At 38.2% G+C, this 18,468-nt stretch overlaps 1 protein-coding gene across 1 annotated transcript; it reads right to left on the bottom strand.

The window, feature by feature from the left end:
* Nucleotides 1–3,034: 3,034 nt before the first annotated feature.
* LOC142547796 (UDP-glycosyltransferase 91D1-like) lies at nucleotides 3,035–4,666 on the bottom strand. Its single transcript, XM_075656256.1, has one exon. The coding sequence runs from the start codon at nucleotides 4,277–4,279 to the stop codon at nucleotides 3,122–3,124; it is 1,158 nt and encodes a 385-aa protein (XP_075512371.1). The 5' UTR covers nucleotides 4,280–4,666; the 3' UTR covers nucleotides 3,035–3,121.
* Between the last annotated feature and the right edge of the window lie 13,802 nt (nucleotides 4,667–18,468).

Below are 18,468 nucleotides of genomic sequence, written 5' to 3'. Positions count from 1 at the left end.
TTATTTAATTTGTCATTGTCGTTAAATTAACGATTGTTTATATTAATTTGTAGGCAAATTCAAATTAACGAAGAAATTTGATAAAATTGTCGTTAAAATTAACGAGGATTTTAGGAATTATGTTGCTAATTTAACGCTTTTTTTGTAGTGTTGTTTTTTTATGTAGATTCGTAATAAATTATTAATTATTGTATGTACCAGAAACCAAAAGTAAAGATTGATAACATATGTTACAAATAAATGAAGTGGAAAAAAAAAATGAGACAAAAACTTATGTGAGACGATCTCACGAGTCGTATTTTGTGAAACGAATTTTTGTTTGGGTCATCCATGAAAATGTATTACTTTTTATTGTGAATATCGGTAAATTTGACCCGTCTCACAGATAAAGATTCGTGAGACCGTCTCCCAAGAAACCTACTCAAAAACTGAATAGTAAAATGAAAATTTCATGGAGAATTTCTGACTTCATATAGAATAGTGACATCAACCACTACAAATTAAAAGTCAAAGAAAAATCTATAATCTATCTGATGGGCGCCCAGCCGAGCACCTACCTATAGGCGATCTCAAGATATTCGTACGAAAGTTGTACAAAAATTTTCTGTTTTCAACGAGATGTTCAATGTGTCCGACAGACTGTAGCATATCAAAATTATATCATCTATTTTGGACAGTAAGCATGTAGAACCCGTAAATCAGTCTACGTATAAGCCATGCATAATTCTAGTATTTTAAATTAAATTGACTTCATTGCATGATTATTTTAATGCTTTTCTTTGAAGTTAATTATTTTATTATTTCATGGAGTAGTTTGATTTTTCAGTTATTTCAGTGAGGCCGGACTGGAGTTGGAGCTTTGAGATAGAATTTAAGATTCGATAAATATTTCCAGACTTTATTTTAGCTAGCAAGTAAGTTAATTTAAGTTAATAAGGAGGTTTGAGGATTTAATTTAAGTTACTTGAGGTGATTAAGAAATAAGCTCATTTAAGTTACTTAATTAAGGGATTAATTCACTAAATTAATTAAAGGATTAGTGAGGCTTTTAATGGTTATAAATTTACTAGCTAGAAAACATTTTCCTTCCATTTATTAGATGAATTTTCGGCCACCCTTAGTAGATTGAGCAAGGATATGCCAACTCACCTTTGACCAATTCTTTGTCATTTTTTTAGCATGATAACCTTTTTAATTATTGATCAACCTTAAGTAGTTTATTAATAAGCAATATCCTAGTCTAATTATCATGGATAATATCGGCCATACTCCCCCCAAAAAGACTTGATCAAAACAATTCAAAATTTGAATGAGAGGTAGACTTGGTCTTGATTTTCTTCCCTATATTTTGCACCCATTCTCCTCACCCTCTTAACCACCATTCCCCCTCCCTTAGTCTCGAAAATCAGAGCCATTTCAGAGTAGAAAATCGTGACCCTCATAGCTAGAAACAAGAGAGAAAATCGAGCAAGAAGCAAGGTAGGAAAGAAAATCGCTCCACCTCCTCCGCGCCGAGTCGTCGTATTCTTTCGTTTTTCATTCAAACGAAAACCAAGGCATGTCTAGATTCTTTCAAACCTCAATCAAGTCCTATTATCATTATTTTTACATCACATGATCATCATTTCCATGCAAAAACCGAAACACACCAAGAATTTTCAGAAAAATATAACATGCAGATTTTTGGTTCTACCATGCTTCACGATTGGTATGTTTTGTTTCGATTTCAGGGATGGCTCGTTCTAGGGGCTCGAAAACAACACAAGATACGCGATGGTACAGCTGCTGGAAATTTACAGCAAGTTGCTGTGTCGGTTCGGAGGCTCGTTCGAGTTCTCGGTCGCCTTTTAGCCTATGGCCTTGGACTGGACAATGCCTCATCGAGTTAGGAAGGTCGTGTTTTTGACCGTTCGTGATTCGGATCATTTTTGAGGTCGTACGAGAATTTACGGTGCGATGTGCCAAATTGACTCTCGAAAGAGCGTTTCTTGTTTTGGCCTCCATTTCACCTAGATTTCGACCCTCATCATTTTAGGAGCATTAGTTCATAATTTTAAGCGTATTTTAATCATGACTATACGTCGGTTCAGTGTCGGTTCGGGTTGGTTCGGAGTCATGATTAAATACGAAGTCGTTAGACGTAATTGTCGCATTTTCAAACTTAATTGCATAGTTTGGTCAAGTATAAGCTATTGCATATTTTTCATGGCATATTTAGGTTGCAGCGAGCCTGGGAACGATCCAATCCAGTTGGTAAAATATACAGGATATTTTCATTATGCCATTTAATTATATTACGTGCATGAAAATAGAAAATACTTATTTTTGATATTTATGCGATATTGCTTGTGGTCAATTCACTATTATGGGAGCATTATTTTATACGGTCGCCAGTGACAGCTCAGTTCAGTTTGGTACCACCCGGTCGCCAGTGATCGGTCAGCTCAGTTCAGTTTGATACTCCCCGGTAGCCAGTTACCGATCAGTTCAGTTCAGTGCAGGGGCCACAGGCGTAGACCATAATCTCAACAGAAAATTTTTTTATCAGTTATTTCAGTACAGGGCTCCAAGGAGGAAACATTTTCACTATGATTTTCAGTTCAGTTATGCACGTATTATAATTGCTCAGTACAAGTTATTTTAAGTATGCCTCATGACATGATATTTTATCCATGCCAATTTACATTTTCTCGTTACCTACGATATTTGCATGCTGAGTCTTTAGGCTCACTAGACTTGATTGTTGTAGGTACTGATGAGGCCAGGGCCGAGGGCGGGGACCAGTGAGCCAGCTTGGGTCGGCAGTAGTGGCACCCGAGGACCTCAGTTTCAGCACATGTCATTTTATGCTCAAACATTTTTACCAGTTGTTGGACATTCTTTGAATTATTATTTTTGGCAAACTTTATTTTCTTCCGCTGCTATATATTTTTTTAAACATTGAACTTGATTCATCAGTTGATTTTATGGATGAGGCACTCCATTTATTTTAAAAGAAAAATTTTTAATTTTTCGCAAATTTTCAAAGCAAGGATTTTCGGGCCTTCACAAAACATATTATTGAAATACAAGGAATTCTCAACAACAACAATAACAACAAAAAAATACACAGTGGGGAATATTATTCATTGTGTTTTGATTTTTGCAGAAGAAGGTTGATGAAATCTCGCGCATATCGGTCATGTATCCCTCTATCCCCAAACGCATTCTCCATTGCCTCTTTAGCCTTATACCTGAACTTGTGCCCCTCCTCCTCAACCATCACCCTTCTCACGGCCCACGCCACCGAATCCCTGGTTATTGATCCGTCTTCGTCGTTCCTCGCCACTTCAAGACCCATCTCCTTCTCATCCAACACCCTAGCATTCAGCCATTGATCCCCCATTATTGGCAGCAGAATCAGAGGCACCCCCAGCATCAGCGCCTCAACTACCGAACTCCACCCGCTGTGTGTCAAGAATCCACCAACAGAATCATGTCCAAGTATATTCAGCTGGGGCACCCACCCCTTCCATACCATCCCTCTCCCTTCCGTCCTCTTCTCGAACCCATCCGGCAGTTTCACCGTTGAGGTTACCGGTTTTCTGAATGCCCAAAGGAAAGGAAGCTGCGAGAGCTCCAGCCCGTGTGCCAGTTCGGTGAGCTGATCTTGATTCGGTGTCGCCTCACTTCCTAAAGCAATGTACAGAACAGATCCCTTGGTTTTGGTATCCAGCCATTCTTTGATCGAAACCCAGTTGTCAGAACTCGGGTTTTCTGTTTCTTGGAAATGGGGTGGCAGGTATCCCAATGGGATTATCTCTTTCTGGTAAAGATTGGATAGTAAATGGAACCACTCTGTCTCAAACTCGTGGCAGTGTCTTATGATAACAGCGTCGGATTGCGAGATTCCGATGCCGGCCCGATATGCATCTGAAAACCCCGAAGCATTCTTTTCACTGACTCCAACAATCAATTTGGCTTCGTAGTATTTGTACGCCACTTTGGTCCCAAAAGTAACCCATTTTGGGGGTGACATTATATCCTCGGGACTTTTTCTGTCTTTAAGTTCATCGATCAAATCCTCTGTTGTTCCACAGAAATCCATGAACCATGATGGAAAAATACAAAAGAAAAAGCGTGGGATGCCAAGATCCATGGCAATTGAGGGAACCCAAAACCCTGCAAAATCATAAATAACAGCATCGGCGCAAGAATTCCGCAGAAACCGAGCAACATCAACTTCCATGCCGTCATAAGCTTTCTTCAAAAGACCCTGGTCTTCGGGTCCGACATCCATGGTGGATTCTGCATTTTCGGGGAGCCCTTGAACTTTTGGCAGCGGGATCTTGACGAAAGTGAAGGAAGAAGCTAGATGAGGGGGGGGTTTGGGAAGGCGTTGGATGTTTCTCGGAGTGGAGATGAAGGAGATTCTGTGGCCTTCTCGAGCAATGAATTTGGAGAGCTCTAGAAAGGGTATGATGTGCCCAAAAGCTAGCCATGGAAAAATCACTATATGCAGCTTTTTACCAGCTTTTTGCCGCCATATCAGAATACATGGATGTCCTAATTATTTCTCTTGATGCTTTCTACAGTTGCTCTGTAAACCAAAAGGATGGCGACAGCTATTGTATTGATTCTTTTTTTTTTTTTTTTTTTTGAAGTACCGGGCGGGATCTAATTACTTGGAAAAGTCGTCCAGTCTGGGTGTATTTAGATTCCCAACCTTTCGTCAGTTCTTTATTCAATTAACGTAAAAATAATAATAATAATAATTAAATTGTGCGACCTGTCAATTTTAATAATGCCCTCGTGATTTGTGCTTGAAAAAATATTAATTTTTATGCTAATAGTATTATTTTTTATTGTTAATATCGGTAAGATTGACTTCGTCTCACGAAATAAAGATTCGTGAGACCGTCTCACAAGAGATCTACTCTTATACTATATATGAAAAATTTTATTTTTCAATTATATTATATATGCATAAGTTGTTGTAGATACCTATATTAACTATTTTGTTGCAGCAATTAGTATGCATTAATGAGTTCATTTATATAACATAAATGTTAGATAAATATGGAAAATAATGAATATTTTATTACGTGAAACCAAGAAGAAGAACCACCGAATCACTCGCAAACATCTCTTGTTCGTGATTCTTATAAGTCTTCATTGTCAATTTTAATTATACTCCACAAACTCATGGTTTGTTCTTCTCCTTTTTTTTTTTTTGGTTGAAGTTATGACCAAATTGGGAGCTTTGACTTTAATAGCATTTAGTTGACCGTCAACACCACATTTCTCTTCCCATTGTGGTGATGAGAACAAGCAAAATCATCTTAGTCGTAAGTGAAAAAGTCATTCTGTTGGCCATATAAAAAAAAATAAAAATAAAAATAAAATAGGAACAATCATAATCTGCCGACTTGGTCGACGTATTCTAACCATGCAATTTAGTAAATGAGGCCAACCATCTCATCTTCAGCCATTTATTTAGAGGTTGTCTTTCAACAGCGGGAATGGTTTTATTACAATTAAGTCTAGCAACATCTCAAATTGATATTGATGTGACCGGATGAATTGGGTGCGAGATAGGTTGGCAATTTCATCGGGTCGAGTTATATATTTTCAGGAAGAGGTTCTCCCTAGCTCTGGAGGTATCTGCACACTTAATATAACAGAGATCGTTAGTGAGGCGCCAAATGGTTTTCTGACGTAGCCACTCTGACGCTCAAGTCAATATTTTATGAAGAGAGTGAATATTTCATTTGCAAGATAATTTATCTGAATGCCTTATCAATAAACAAACCTTGGTATTTATAGGAGGAAAGCCAATTATGATTTTTTTTTCAGTGCTCAGCTACTACTTCTGATGGGATAGCTGATCATGCTTCTGTTTTTATGACATTGTTAAATCTGAGAGTCCATGCTTACTTCAACCAAGTCACATCACTCTTTCATGCACCAAAAAATCTCCTAATAATGACCAAGTTATGGTACCTGTAATCTAAAACATTAAACCTGTAACAGAATGCCCGGACTCTAACCTCCCGGGCTCATAGATGAACTCCACCCTTTCTACTCCCTTCTCCCCTCCCGGTTTCCCCCGGTTTCCCGGGCTCTAATCTCCCGGGATCATAGATGAACTCCACCATTGCTGGATATGGAACACGGCCGCTCTGATCTCTTGATTGTCCGAGTTCTAAACCGGCGATGACCCAGAATAATATGGGATATTTCCCGGGGTGTCATCACTCCCTCACTCAAATAGTCGGGATAGAGTTCAACTCGCTATCCCCGAATGATAAAAGTGGGTCTGGGCGAGAAACTTATGTGACATAGAGTTGACGTGAGCATGAGGTAAACCCTAGTAGTCAAAAGATCGGATGTCGCTTTGAATTCCGTACCTATTTATTCATGTTCCTCGCACAATTTCCAAAGAGTATCATGATTGTCCCTTCATTTTAAGATTAATGGTTTAGATCGAATTTCCTCTGTCTATATAAAACAATAGACTCTCCCCATTTTTCATTTTACACTCCAACATTCCCTCCACAATATTCCTCGTTTCCCGCGCTCTTTGGTTCTCCTCCGACGATCGCTATTCGTTCCGTCCAGCTTCAACAACTCGTAAGTCCTCTCTTCTCTTCTTGTTCCTTCAGAAATGTCAAATTCTACCTTTTCTACTTCTGGGACGAATGTGCGCGGCTCATCTGGTCACAAGTCTGCAGCAATACGCTCTGATTCTTCCCTTTACTTCCCCAAAAAGCCTTCTTCCAATAAAATCACAAAAGAAAAAAACCAAACCATCCACATCTGGAACTTCCCGAGCTATAAAAAATGGGAATGGTAAAGCCCGGGCTCCTAGCTCGCCTCACCCTGAGGCTTCGAGTGCTCCCTAGTTTTCTGCCCTGGAAAGTACTCTACGCTCTGAGGCTGAGGAAGATCTTAGAGTCCTATGCTTTATTCCTTCTTCCTATCAAATCTGGATCCCCGGTCCTTCTAATCGGGCTAATCAGCCCTTGGAAGGTCTCTTTACTTTTTTCAGAGACCAAATTCGTAGTGGTCTCAGATTTCCCATCCCCTCTTTCTTCATCGAATTGACCCAATTCTCTGGGGTTCTCATAAACCAGCTTCATCCCTACTCTTTCCGTATAATGGCCGCGACCTCTATTCTTTTCAAGATGCACAACCTTCTCATCAACCCCCTTGCTCTTCATTATTTTTTTGTGTGTCGGTTTGGAGACAACGCCTTTTTGTTGTCCGCCTATTTGGAAAGTCAGTTTCTTGGTCACATCTCTTCTTCTCTGAAGGGATGGAAAGATAGGTTTTCTACATCACCCTACCTTCTTCGCCTCAATGCCTAACTTGCTTTATACCCAGCCTTCCTACTCAACAAGCCCTTCCTCGGGATTATAAATTTGAGGAGCCCTTTAACCGAAGCCAAGAGCTCGTATACGGCAAGCAATTATCCTCTTCTCTCCTCATTTCTGAAGAAAATTTGGTTGCATACAGGTTGAGTCCCTGGGCAGAGGACCCTATATACAGGGTGATCGATGCGATTGCTGACTCAGGCGCTCAACCTGGTAATTTATTTTCTTGCTTCATTCTTATCGATCCTTACTACTTTACACTTATTCTAATAATTTTGTTTCTCTTCCCTCTATTTTTCGACAGATAACTCGAAAATGCAAGAAGCCTTCGCAAGAAGAAGGGCAGCTGAAAAGGCGGCTGAGGAGAAATAAACGTGCTACACGTAAAGCTGCCTCTAGGAAGGAATCCATGACTCAGCGAACAGTTGCTAAAGCTCAGGCATCTGCCGCAGCCGAGGCAGCCACACTAGGAGGTTCTGCCCGGGCACTTGACCAGACAGAGGGAGAGACTGCTCCTCCTAATTCCCCAGGTGATTCTATGGATCATCTTCCTCTCATCCGGAGGAAAAGAAAAGTAGTTTCCAGCCTGGAGCTGATTCTCCATAGTGATGCTGAGGAAAGAGTTCAAGGCTTTTCTCGGGCAGCCCAATCTGTTCCTTTTTCCTCTGCCAAAATTCCTACCGAGTCCTACCACTCCAGCCTGCAAAGAGTTTAGGGCTACCTCTTCCTGGACGGGGTTTCTTCGGCGGGGGTGAAGCTTGTCAAGAGCTTACTATCTCCTGCCAAAGATGTTCATCTACGGGGCCTGTCCCCTAATCAAAAATTATTCGAGGGGACTTGTCTGACCCTCTCGGTAAGTTTTCTACGAACTTTTCTTTTCCTCCCCTCCTGTCCTTTTTCTTTCTCTTTTTTTTTTATTTTAAATTTCATTGTTTCTTGTAGGGCCTTCAAATTCTAGTTGCTGCCTTTGAAGAAGTGTCTTCCTTGGCCAAGAAAGAGGCCAACCGAGCTCGGGTTGCTATTGAGCTTCATCAAAAGATGCAGCGGGAGCTAGAGTAAGCCCGGATTTTACATGAAGAGGTAGTAATCGGGCTGAGTACCGTTTCAGAGGTGAATTACCAGTAGCTGGAAGAGGCCCTAGGGAATCTTCAAAGGGATCAAGAAGAGGCTGCGGAAGCCCAAGCCATATCCTTTAGCTATCAAGCTAATGGTCAAAATTATACGTCAAACTTTAACATGATCAAAACTATTAATTAAGACAATTAACAAAAATCATACGTCAAACTTTAACATGATCAAAACTATACTTGAAAATAAATCATAAAAATCTAAATAAATCATTTCAAAATCTTTATTTCAAAACTTTAACTATCAAGCTAATGCGGAAATAAGTGTCTCTCGGGAGTTTGATGAAATTTGACACTTGAAAATGACTAGATGTACTCGTATCATTTGGTCGTTTAATCAGTCTTCACTCACCATTGCGCATATGGACAGGCACCTAGGCATCGTCGTAAATGGAAATACGATCGTTATGCTCCTTCTTGGGCCTTCTCCCGTAAATGGGCTCCCACTGAGGCCTACTCTCTCACGATATTATCAATCATATCATATCATATTGTCACAGTCAATTAACATTTTTCAAAATATTTTTCTTTTCTTTTTATTTATAAAATATTATATCTTTTCCAAATTCGTAAAATAGCATTTTATAGGAAAAATCGTACAACTATAACATAAGTCATAAAATTTCATACTTTCACCATAAATATTTTAAAATATCATTTAGCATGTATTATGATTATTCGGACTCTACCAAGCCTTTCATACTACCCGGGACGCAAAATGACCATTTTACCCTTGGACTTTAAAATTCCCGATTTTGACGTTTTCTTATTTTTATTGAATCGAGCATGTTCCAAACCATCATATAAGCTTAAAATTTATTTCTTATATTTTTCTTAGACATAAACCCTATCCTTTCGATTTATTTCCTTAATTACTAAACCGTGAAGCGTTTTAATCCCGAATTAATTCAACACTTAATATTTTCTTCCCAAACTTTAAACATAAACTTTTCATCCTTAAACTACCCCCGTGAGCCACGAACGATACCCCGTGAGCCATGGTTCGAGCCACTTTCCTTGTCTAGGCTATGTTCGAACCCTAATCATCCTAGAACCACACGTCTCGCCCAAGCACCGAGCCACCACCAAGCCATCATGGACAAGACCTAACCCTAACCCTCCTAGACTCGCCCTGACCCGAGCACCTAGCCCCTAGTTCCAGCAGCCAGCCGCGCGAGTCCCTTTCCTTCTATTCACCAAAGTCGCGGCCCATGCTAACCCAAGCGACCTTGGACTGTTGTTGCACCAAACCATGTCCCAACCCCAAGCCATCCTCCCTAGACCCTACTGCACCAGCCTAGCCACCTAGTCCAGCCGTGCACCATCCTGAAGAACCTAGCCGCACGCGTGTATGGGGAAGAGTCCTGGGGCTTGTGGACTCTTCCCTCCTTGTTGCCACCACATCTAGCCACCATCCAGCCCTCTAGCTCGCTTGGTTACAGCCAACAGAGGACCCTAACCAGCCCTGGCCGAGCCCTGGTGCACCACCCCTCATAAGCGAACCCTTAAGTCCCAAGGAAAGCCCATAAACCCTAGGTTCTACCCTTCACCATGCACGGCTCCTTTAGCTCTTGTCTAGCCATCGTCTCATGCCTAAAAGACACTCTTTCCAATCTCTTAAATATCCTATGTTGGCAGCGTACCCATTGAAAATCATAACACAATCATATACGCATAAAATTATCAAAACTTTGGAAATAATCATCAAAATGTTAAGCGATTTGAACTCAAATATTTTTCATGCTAAAATACATGAAACATGCTGTTGGAACTCTTCAAGTTCGCAATCTTGATTTTGATGTTAACAAAACTTGTTATTGTGTTTCTAACATATTTACTCAAGTGTGAAGTTGAAAACACAAGAAGCAAGCTGAAACTGAATTTTGCACAAACTGAATTTCTGGCGAGCTTTGGTATTTTGATGATATCTCTCAAGTGGATTATCCAAATGAAAATCCGCCAAGTGAACTGATTAGAAAACTCAATTTGGAACAAATTGTATTGCACGTCAGTTGGGCAAAATCGGATGTTATCATGGTCTAACTGATCGCTCAATTACCGAACTGATCACACGAAAACAGCAATCAGTTGAGTTTGAGCAGCTGCGGTATTTTGGTCATATCTCTCAGCTAGATTATTGAAATGAAGCGATTCAGTATGCGTTGGAAAGATAAAACGATGATCTACAAATCATCTTCAGAAGTCAAAGTCTGAATCAAAGCTTAAGATGCTGATAAATGACGATGAAGTTACTGGTTCTGCACAAACTGAAATCAGCTAGGCTGATTTCAGCACACCAGCTGAAACTGAACCAACTAAACCAACTGCTGACCAGCTGACCAACCAACTGAACTGAACCAGCTGCTGACCAACTGAAACTGAACCAAACCAGCTGAAGACCAAGTGAACCAGATCAGCTGAACTGAACCAGCTGAAACTGAACCAGACCAGCTGAAGACCAGTTGAACTGAACTAGACCAACTGAACCAGTTGAGCTGATTGACCAGTTGAGTTGACCAGTTGATCAGAGTTGACCAGTCGAAAAAATGTCCAGCAAGATGAATTTGACCGTTGCAATTCCAGAAACAGTACAGAAACTTTCCAACGGTCATATTCTTGTGTCTAACGTATATATCAGTGTTGGAGCCTATAAATACAACATATTAAAGATCAAACAACAGCTTTTGAAGAGGATTCAAAGCATGGGCAGTTAGCATGAAGATATCAGCTAGTTGAGAGCACAAGCCCTTGTGTGAGGATACATTTGAGATATACACTGTAAATGATAAATTCCTCACATACAATCACTCACACATATACAAGAGAGTTGAACTTTCAAAGATTAGTTGAGTGAGTCTTGCACAAAGATAATAAACTTGTGTATGTAGTCTTTGCATATGAGACATTAAACAATATGCTGATTGTGAGGTGCTGCCTACAATCTTGAGTGCTAGGAGTTCTAGTTGGGTGCTGCCCTTCCGGAATGGGTTTGTACAAGTAGTTGTATAAATCAAATTCTTCTAGTGGATCCTTCCCAAGGGGAAGAAGGGTGACGTAGGAGTGTTTGAAATCTCCGAACATCCATAAACAAATTCGTGTCTATTTGTTTATTGCATTTGCTTATCATTTTCACTGTTTTTAAAGATGCATTGTTGAAGCATTTTATGTCTTCTTCAAATACCAAAATGTTGCATACCAAGTATTTGATAAAATACTTCAACCAAAATATTTTTACTCATTCAACGTGCATATATTTTAAATAGGTTTACAAAATATTTATTCGGTTTCTACGAAGGATTATTTCGAGTATTCCGCTTGGTTTGAACACCAAACTCGATTTAATTCATCGATGTTCAATATTTCAAGAACCGAGCTATTGTAGCTCAACGATTACCCCCCTAATCGATCGCAACACATGTATATTATGATTTGAATGGTGGATCAAATGAGTTTAGAAACGTGCATTTACGTTTAAAACTCTCGAATATACGATCGTTGGCGTGGGTTGGGAGAAGAGACGAATGAGCGACGAATGGCCTTGAAATTTCTCTCCAAAATGTCGAAATTTTGTGTGTGATGGTAGTGCCGCTACTAGGGGACTCAATAACCCTAGCTTTGTCTTTTATTATTTTCGAAAATTGCACATTTAATGGGTTAGGGTTTTGGGCTTTTTAGTTTAGAAATAATCGGGCCCTTCAATCATAGGTAAATTAGGTGAAATAATACATATTTAATTGTAAAATAAAAGTTTACAAAATTTGTTTTCAAAAATAATAATTTTTGAGCCTTTAAAAGTCATTCCTTTGACCAAAACGGCTTCTCGGATAAAATCAAGCCCGTCTCGTAAAATAATTTGGGCCCCAGCATTTTTAGAAAATCTTAATCATATTATTAAGCCTTAAAAATATTTATCGAAAAATATTTTATCTTGGTAGTTCCAGTCTTCTTTCTTCAGACTATTATCGAATATTTGGATAAAATCCACAATTTTCATGAAATCATGCAATTAGACCTTCAATCATATTCTAAGTATCATTCAAGTATTTAAAATCAATTAAATAAAGCAATTTAAATCATTTGCATGCATGTGATTTACGTTGGTTGACTTTTGGACGTTACAACACCAATCAGTAACACGGTATAAACGTGAATCAATCACTCAAAATTTTCAACCTTGGACTTCGTGTATGTTCAGAAAAACACTAGTCGACAGAAAAAAGCTCACACGACTGGAAGGCCCTCTATATTTATATCTCATGCTTGACCTAAAATTCTTCCATAAAAGAGTTCTGAAAAATATGAAAACTAGATTTCATTAGATATAAAACTCTTTTAAACAAAGATAAATTATCTTGGAGATAAAAATCACATTAAAAACAAATCCTATAATATCTAGAAATAAATCAAACAAGATCTTTTAGTTTAGAAAGACAAAATCTTAAGTTGATAATATCAATTTAGAAAATTAATAAACGAATAAAATATTCTTTCACAGAGAAATTGGTTTGATTTGAAGTTTAGATTAAAAAAACCAATATTTTTAAATATTAAAAATTTATAATAGACTATGTTAAAAACTTATTTTTACTATAAGTTTTTCAACTATTAAAACTTAATTTTTTGTGTTTTGTTATATTTATTTTTTTTCTGTTTTACAAATATATTATTGACGTGGATTCTCTTTTGAAATTAAAATAATTTTTTATTATTTTTATTTTTTGTGTCAAACATCATAATAGTAAATACTTTAATGTTTGTGTGTGAATAGATATTTGTTTATTTATAATATTTGAACATTTAAATTATATTAAAAAATAATCAAAATTAAAGTTTAAAATCGATATGATTTGGTTTATTATTTAATAAAATCGATTACATTGGTTTGATTAGAGGGGCAATTTTCCTAAAATCCCCAACATCATTTTAAAATTTGAAGTTCAGTCTCTAGTTAAGATTTTATTTTTTCTCACTCTCTGACAAAACAAAACATACGTTCTAACTCCCTGATTCATCATTGTTGCCCTTTTTATTCAATTGACCGATTTTTACCCTTTTTATTTATTTGTTTAAGCACTCCTCATCTAGAAAAATCTCGCTTTTGGGGCAAACATCAACGAACGAGTTGGGACCTGAAACATGAAGAAGTTGTGCAGAAGAAATTTTTGAAATCCGTCAAGCTGAGAAGAAATTCGTCTTGCTGAGAAGACCCTTGAAGAGATCGTGTTGATAAGAAATCCGTCGACCTTGAAGCCGACAAAACCGTTGAAGTGTAGAATTATTGAGTGATCGGAACCGAACCAAAAACAATTGAAGACGATTTGAAAGTGTGTTTCTTTCCTCAAGCTTTCTGTTTTTTTTTCTTGTAAAATTAGATGTTTGTGATTTAATTTTGCTTTATTTGTTTCAATTTTAATATTGTTATTGTTATTGCGTGATCTTCTGTAAATTCCCTACATTAGTGAATTCTATCGATTTCATTTCTAATGTTTAGGATTTAGTATTATTATTGATTTTGTGTTTCATGTGTTTCAACTGTGAGTTGATTATCTGGAATATTGCCCCAATTTGTGGCAGCTGATCCCAATAAGCATCTCTCCAAGGAGTCTTTCGTCAATTTACCTGCACCCACTTGAGATACACATGAATCAATGATATCAATACTATTACAAGTACTTACCTCGTTTGGTCCTCTGATGGTGTTGTAGATGTTGAACACCACTTCATCTCCACATACTCTCAGTGTGAGCTCGCCCTTGTGCACATCAATCAGGGCTTTTTCCGGTGGCCAAGAATGGCCTTCCAAAGATAAGTGGCGTCTCCTGGTCTTCCTCCATATCTGAAATGACAAAATCAACAGGAAATATGAATTTGTCTACCTTTACCAGCACATCCTCTACTATCCCTCGTGGATATGTAAGTGATCTGTTCGCTAGCTGCAAAGTAATAGTGCTAGGCTTCACCTCACCAAGCGTAAATAGAAAAAGGCATTAAATTAATACTGTCACCTAAATCACATAAAGCTCTATTTACTCTAGAACCATCAATAACATAAAGAATAGTAAAACTCCCTGGATCTTTGAGTTTTGTGGTAGCTTCCTTTGGAGTATTGCACTGCACTCTTCGGTTAGTTTCACGGTTTCAAACTCTTGAAGTTTTCTCTTCTTGAACATCACATCCTTGATGAACTTAGCATAATTGGGCATTTGCTCCAATGCATCGGCAAATGGGATGTTAATGTGTATTTTCTTGAAGATTTCTAGGAACTTCGCAAACTGATCATCTAACCCTTTCTTCTTGAACCTATGTGGATATGGAAGGTTCACCTTTGGTAAAGGCTGTTGTTCAAGCACTTTCTTGGGTTCCTCTACTTTCTCTTTCCCAACACTTGCACCTTTTCCATCATCTTCTTCAACAAGAATTTCCACATTGCCTTCAGTAGGATCTGGGGCTCCAATTTCCTTGCCACTCCTCAGTGTGACAGCTTTGCATTGCTCCCTAGGATTCACCTCCGTATTGCTTGGGAATTGTCCTCTATTTTGATCTTTCAAAGCATTGGCTGGTTGCCCAATCTGTGTTTCCAGGGATTTCATCGTGGCACCCATGTTTCCCATGTGTGTTTCCATGTTATCAAGACGAGACTCAGTTCTCGCCATTCTTTTCCCAGACTCAGTCACAAACGTCCCGACTAGATCCTCAAAAGATGGCTTTCCTTCCCCCTTCTGTGTATTGAACCCCAGTGGAGGATTCAACACGTTCTTGTTGTTCGCATAAGAGAAATTCTCGTGATTCCTTAAACCTGGATGATAAGTATTAGGGGGAGGGTTAACTCGATATCCTCCATAGCCACGATTGTTGTTGATGTACTGAGCTTCCTCCATAACAGGCTCTTCTTCGGCAATCACCAGTGCTACGTCAGACGTAGATTGGCCTGCCTTGTTCATCGCTGCAATCTGTGTGGTCAATGCCGAGACCTGTGCAATAAGTGATGTGATCGGGTCTACGACATACAATCCAGCAGGTTTCCTTGATCCAGATCTCTCACTTGGCTATTGGTAACTGTTAATGGTCATCTGTTCAAGCAATTCATAAGCCTCATCAGGTGTTTTGGAGAAAATAGTACCTCCGACGGCTGCATCCATATTCCCTCTAGTTGGCCCATCTAAACCATTGTAAAATAACTCAATATGTACCCAATCTGCATATCCATGATTCGGACACTTCCTGAGTAATTCTTTGTATCTCTCACAAGCCTCATATAACACCTCGAGTTTCCTCCGCCTGAAATTTGTCAACTCTATTTTCAACTGAGCAGATTTGGCAGGAGGAAAATACTTTGGCAAAAACTTGGTATCCAAATCTGCCCATGTAGTAATACTGCCCAGAGGTAGAGATTGGAGCCAACTCCTTGCTTGATCCCTGAGAGAAAACAAAAACAGGCGCAATCGAATAATTTCGTTAGAAACACCGTTAATTTTTAACGTGTCCGTGATCTCCAGAAAAGTTCTGAGATGAAGATGGGATCTGCAGTGGCTGCTCCTCCAAACTGGTTCTGTTGAACCATATTGATGAGTGTGGGCTTTAGCTCGAAGTTATTAGCAGCAATGGTTCCGCGAGCTATTCCATAATAATGAGCGTTGATGATTGGGCGGAAATGTTCTCGGATTGGCACTTCTCTCGGGAATTCATTCTGATTATCTCTGTTCTCAGCCATTTCTTTAATTTCCTCCCTTCTTGCTTTCCTTAATCTCCTAGCAGTTCTTTCGATTTCTGGACCAAAAATCAGCAAGTCGGGATTTTGATATTTTCGCATTCACTGCAAAACAGAGAAGATTATCAATTAACAAAATAAATAAATAAATAAAATAAAGTCTAAATTAAAATCCAGACTACTTAGTAATGATATCAATATGCAATTAAATAATTTACTCCCTAGCAACGGCGTCAAAAACTTGTTGCATATTTTCACTACCGCAAATGTACGGTGTCAAGTTTTAGTACTGGTTAAGTACAGATATCGATCCCACGAGGAGTAATTATTTAAAACTGTATATTAATTACCATAATTGACATAGTTCAACTTTATTTAGAGAATTCAAATAGATAGTTCATAATCAATTCAAAACAAATAACGAATCAGAGAATTCTTAGCACGCAGTTGAAGTTCAATGAGTAGATCAATCTAGAGATATGATTTTGTCTGGTATCCCCTATGCTAAATTAAAATTGACTAACATATTATTAAATTGCATCATTTTTACTAATCAAGAACTCGCAATTTCCTATTCTCTTTTTCAAGTGATAAATAGAACTGTATTACCTATTACTGATTTTAATATGTCTATTCAAAATCACGTAACACGTAATAAATGCAAACAAGGTTCTCTTATGGATTCATCAGAGTTATACGTCTTTTGCACGTTATAAACGTCTAACGATGTGATTTTCCACTGCCCTAATTTCAATCCCATTTCTCGAGTGTTAGATCTTAATTATTTGATCAATCGAATTATGGCCAGTAATTCAAAAGCAATAACGACAAGAAATCACAAATAAACACGATGAATTAATTCAATGAAAATTCAAAACGCCAATAACATAGGTTCAACCAAGGCTACGTCAATCTCTAGAAAATAAAATTAGTTCATACTCGAATTTAAATCAACACAAAACCTGTTTGTAATTATTAAAAACGTAAAAGTAAAGAACTGAATTAGAAACGTGTTTAGGAGAGATGAAAGAGCGTCTCCGTGTCCGGATTTAGCGTCTTCTATCTCTGTTCTTCGCGTTTCGTGCTCCGTGCTCTGACTTTAGCTCCTCTTTCTCGAGTGTGTCGGCTCTCCAAGTTCCAGACTTTTTTAGACCCATTTTCAAAGCCCACGACTGACCTATTTAATTCTGAACATTGCACCGCGCTCATATGTGCGACCAAGACTCGCGCATATGCGCAGGTCCTTCTATGTGTTGGGCACTTTTCTTATGCGCTCTGTTTTGAGCATCGGGAATCTCTTCAAGCGCACATATGCGCGCTTTATCCGTTGCATATGCGCGTAGTTCTCTGGTCTTGCCTTGTGTCTCGCGCGCATATGCGCGTCTCTGACTCGCGCATATGCGCGGGTCTTTTTGCCTTCAGAGTCGGGATTCGCGCATATTTTTCTTTTAAGCGCCATTTTTGCTCTTTTTCACGCCCATGTCGTAGCCGTACCTAGATTCCTGCAATCACACCAAAAATAACAAAAACGCATAATTCTGTCCAAGAAAGCTAACAATCTAAATGCATTATTAAGATAATTTAAGTGCACAAATTGCACTTATCAATTTGTCGTTTAATTCAATTTTATCCTCTAATTTTACAGTTTATTTCTTTATTGTAGAAGTTGTTAATTTTTCTAAAATTGTCTTGAAATTCTTTACAGTATTAACTTTGTATGTTTTTATGTATTAGGTGCAAAATGGAATCTGTAAGTGGGGCTTGCAACCTTTCGTTTTTGGGTAGTTGTAAGTGCAAGAAGCAGTTGTTTGTGATTTCAATTTTCAGTGATTGTAGTTTGATGGATATATTTGTGAGGCTTGGAAAGAAATGTGCAGAGATTACTCCTGAATCTATGATTTTGCAATATGTAGCTCCACAACACAAGATGTACGTGACTTTGAACGATGATGATGATGTCCTAAATATGATTCATCTTCATATGTGTATAAAGCTCACCATGATTGAATTGAGAGCAGAGAGTAAAAGCGAACATTTCAGCAGCCTAAATATTGGGAGGTAAAATATATTATATTTCTCCTCGTATTTTGGTTTGATAATTTTTTTATTTTATATATAGCAAGCTTGAAATTGTGAAATTTTAAAACTGGTGTAGTTTTATAATTTTTGCTCTAGTATTATGATGTAAATACATTTTTCTGGCAGATTATTGGTTAATAATATGTAGTTGGATGCATATTTAGGTGAAGTGCAGATTATATGATTTGACAATACTAAT

This window comes from Primulina tabacum, chromosome 5 (genome assembly GCF_025594145.1).
Source record: "Primulina tabacum isolate GXHZ01 chromosome 5, ASM2559414v2, whole genome shotgun sequence".
Taxonomy (NCBI): Eukaryota; Viridiplantae; Streptophyta; class Magnoliopsida; order Lamiales; family Gesneriaceae; genus Primulina; species Primulina tabacum.
Note: the sequence above shows the minus strand (reverse complement) of the source record. Positions and strands in the feature narration are given on the sequence as shown.

Bases quoted from the DNA above. Each gene is read 5' to 3' on its own strand.
- LOC142547796 (XM_075656256.1), bottom strand. From the start codon at position 4,279: ATGGATGTCGGACCCGAAGACCAGGGTCTTTTGAAGAAAGCTTATGAC.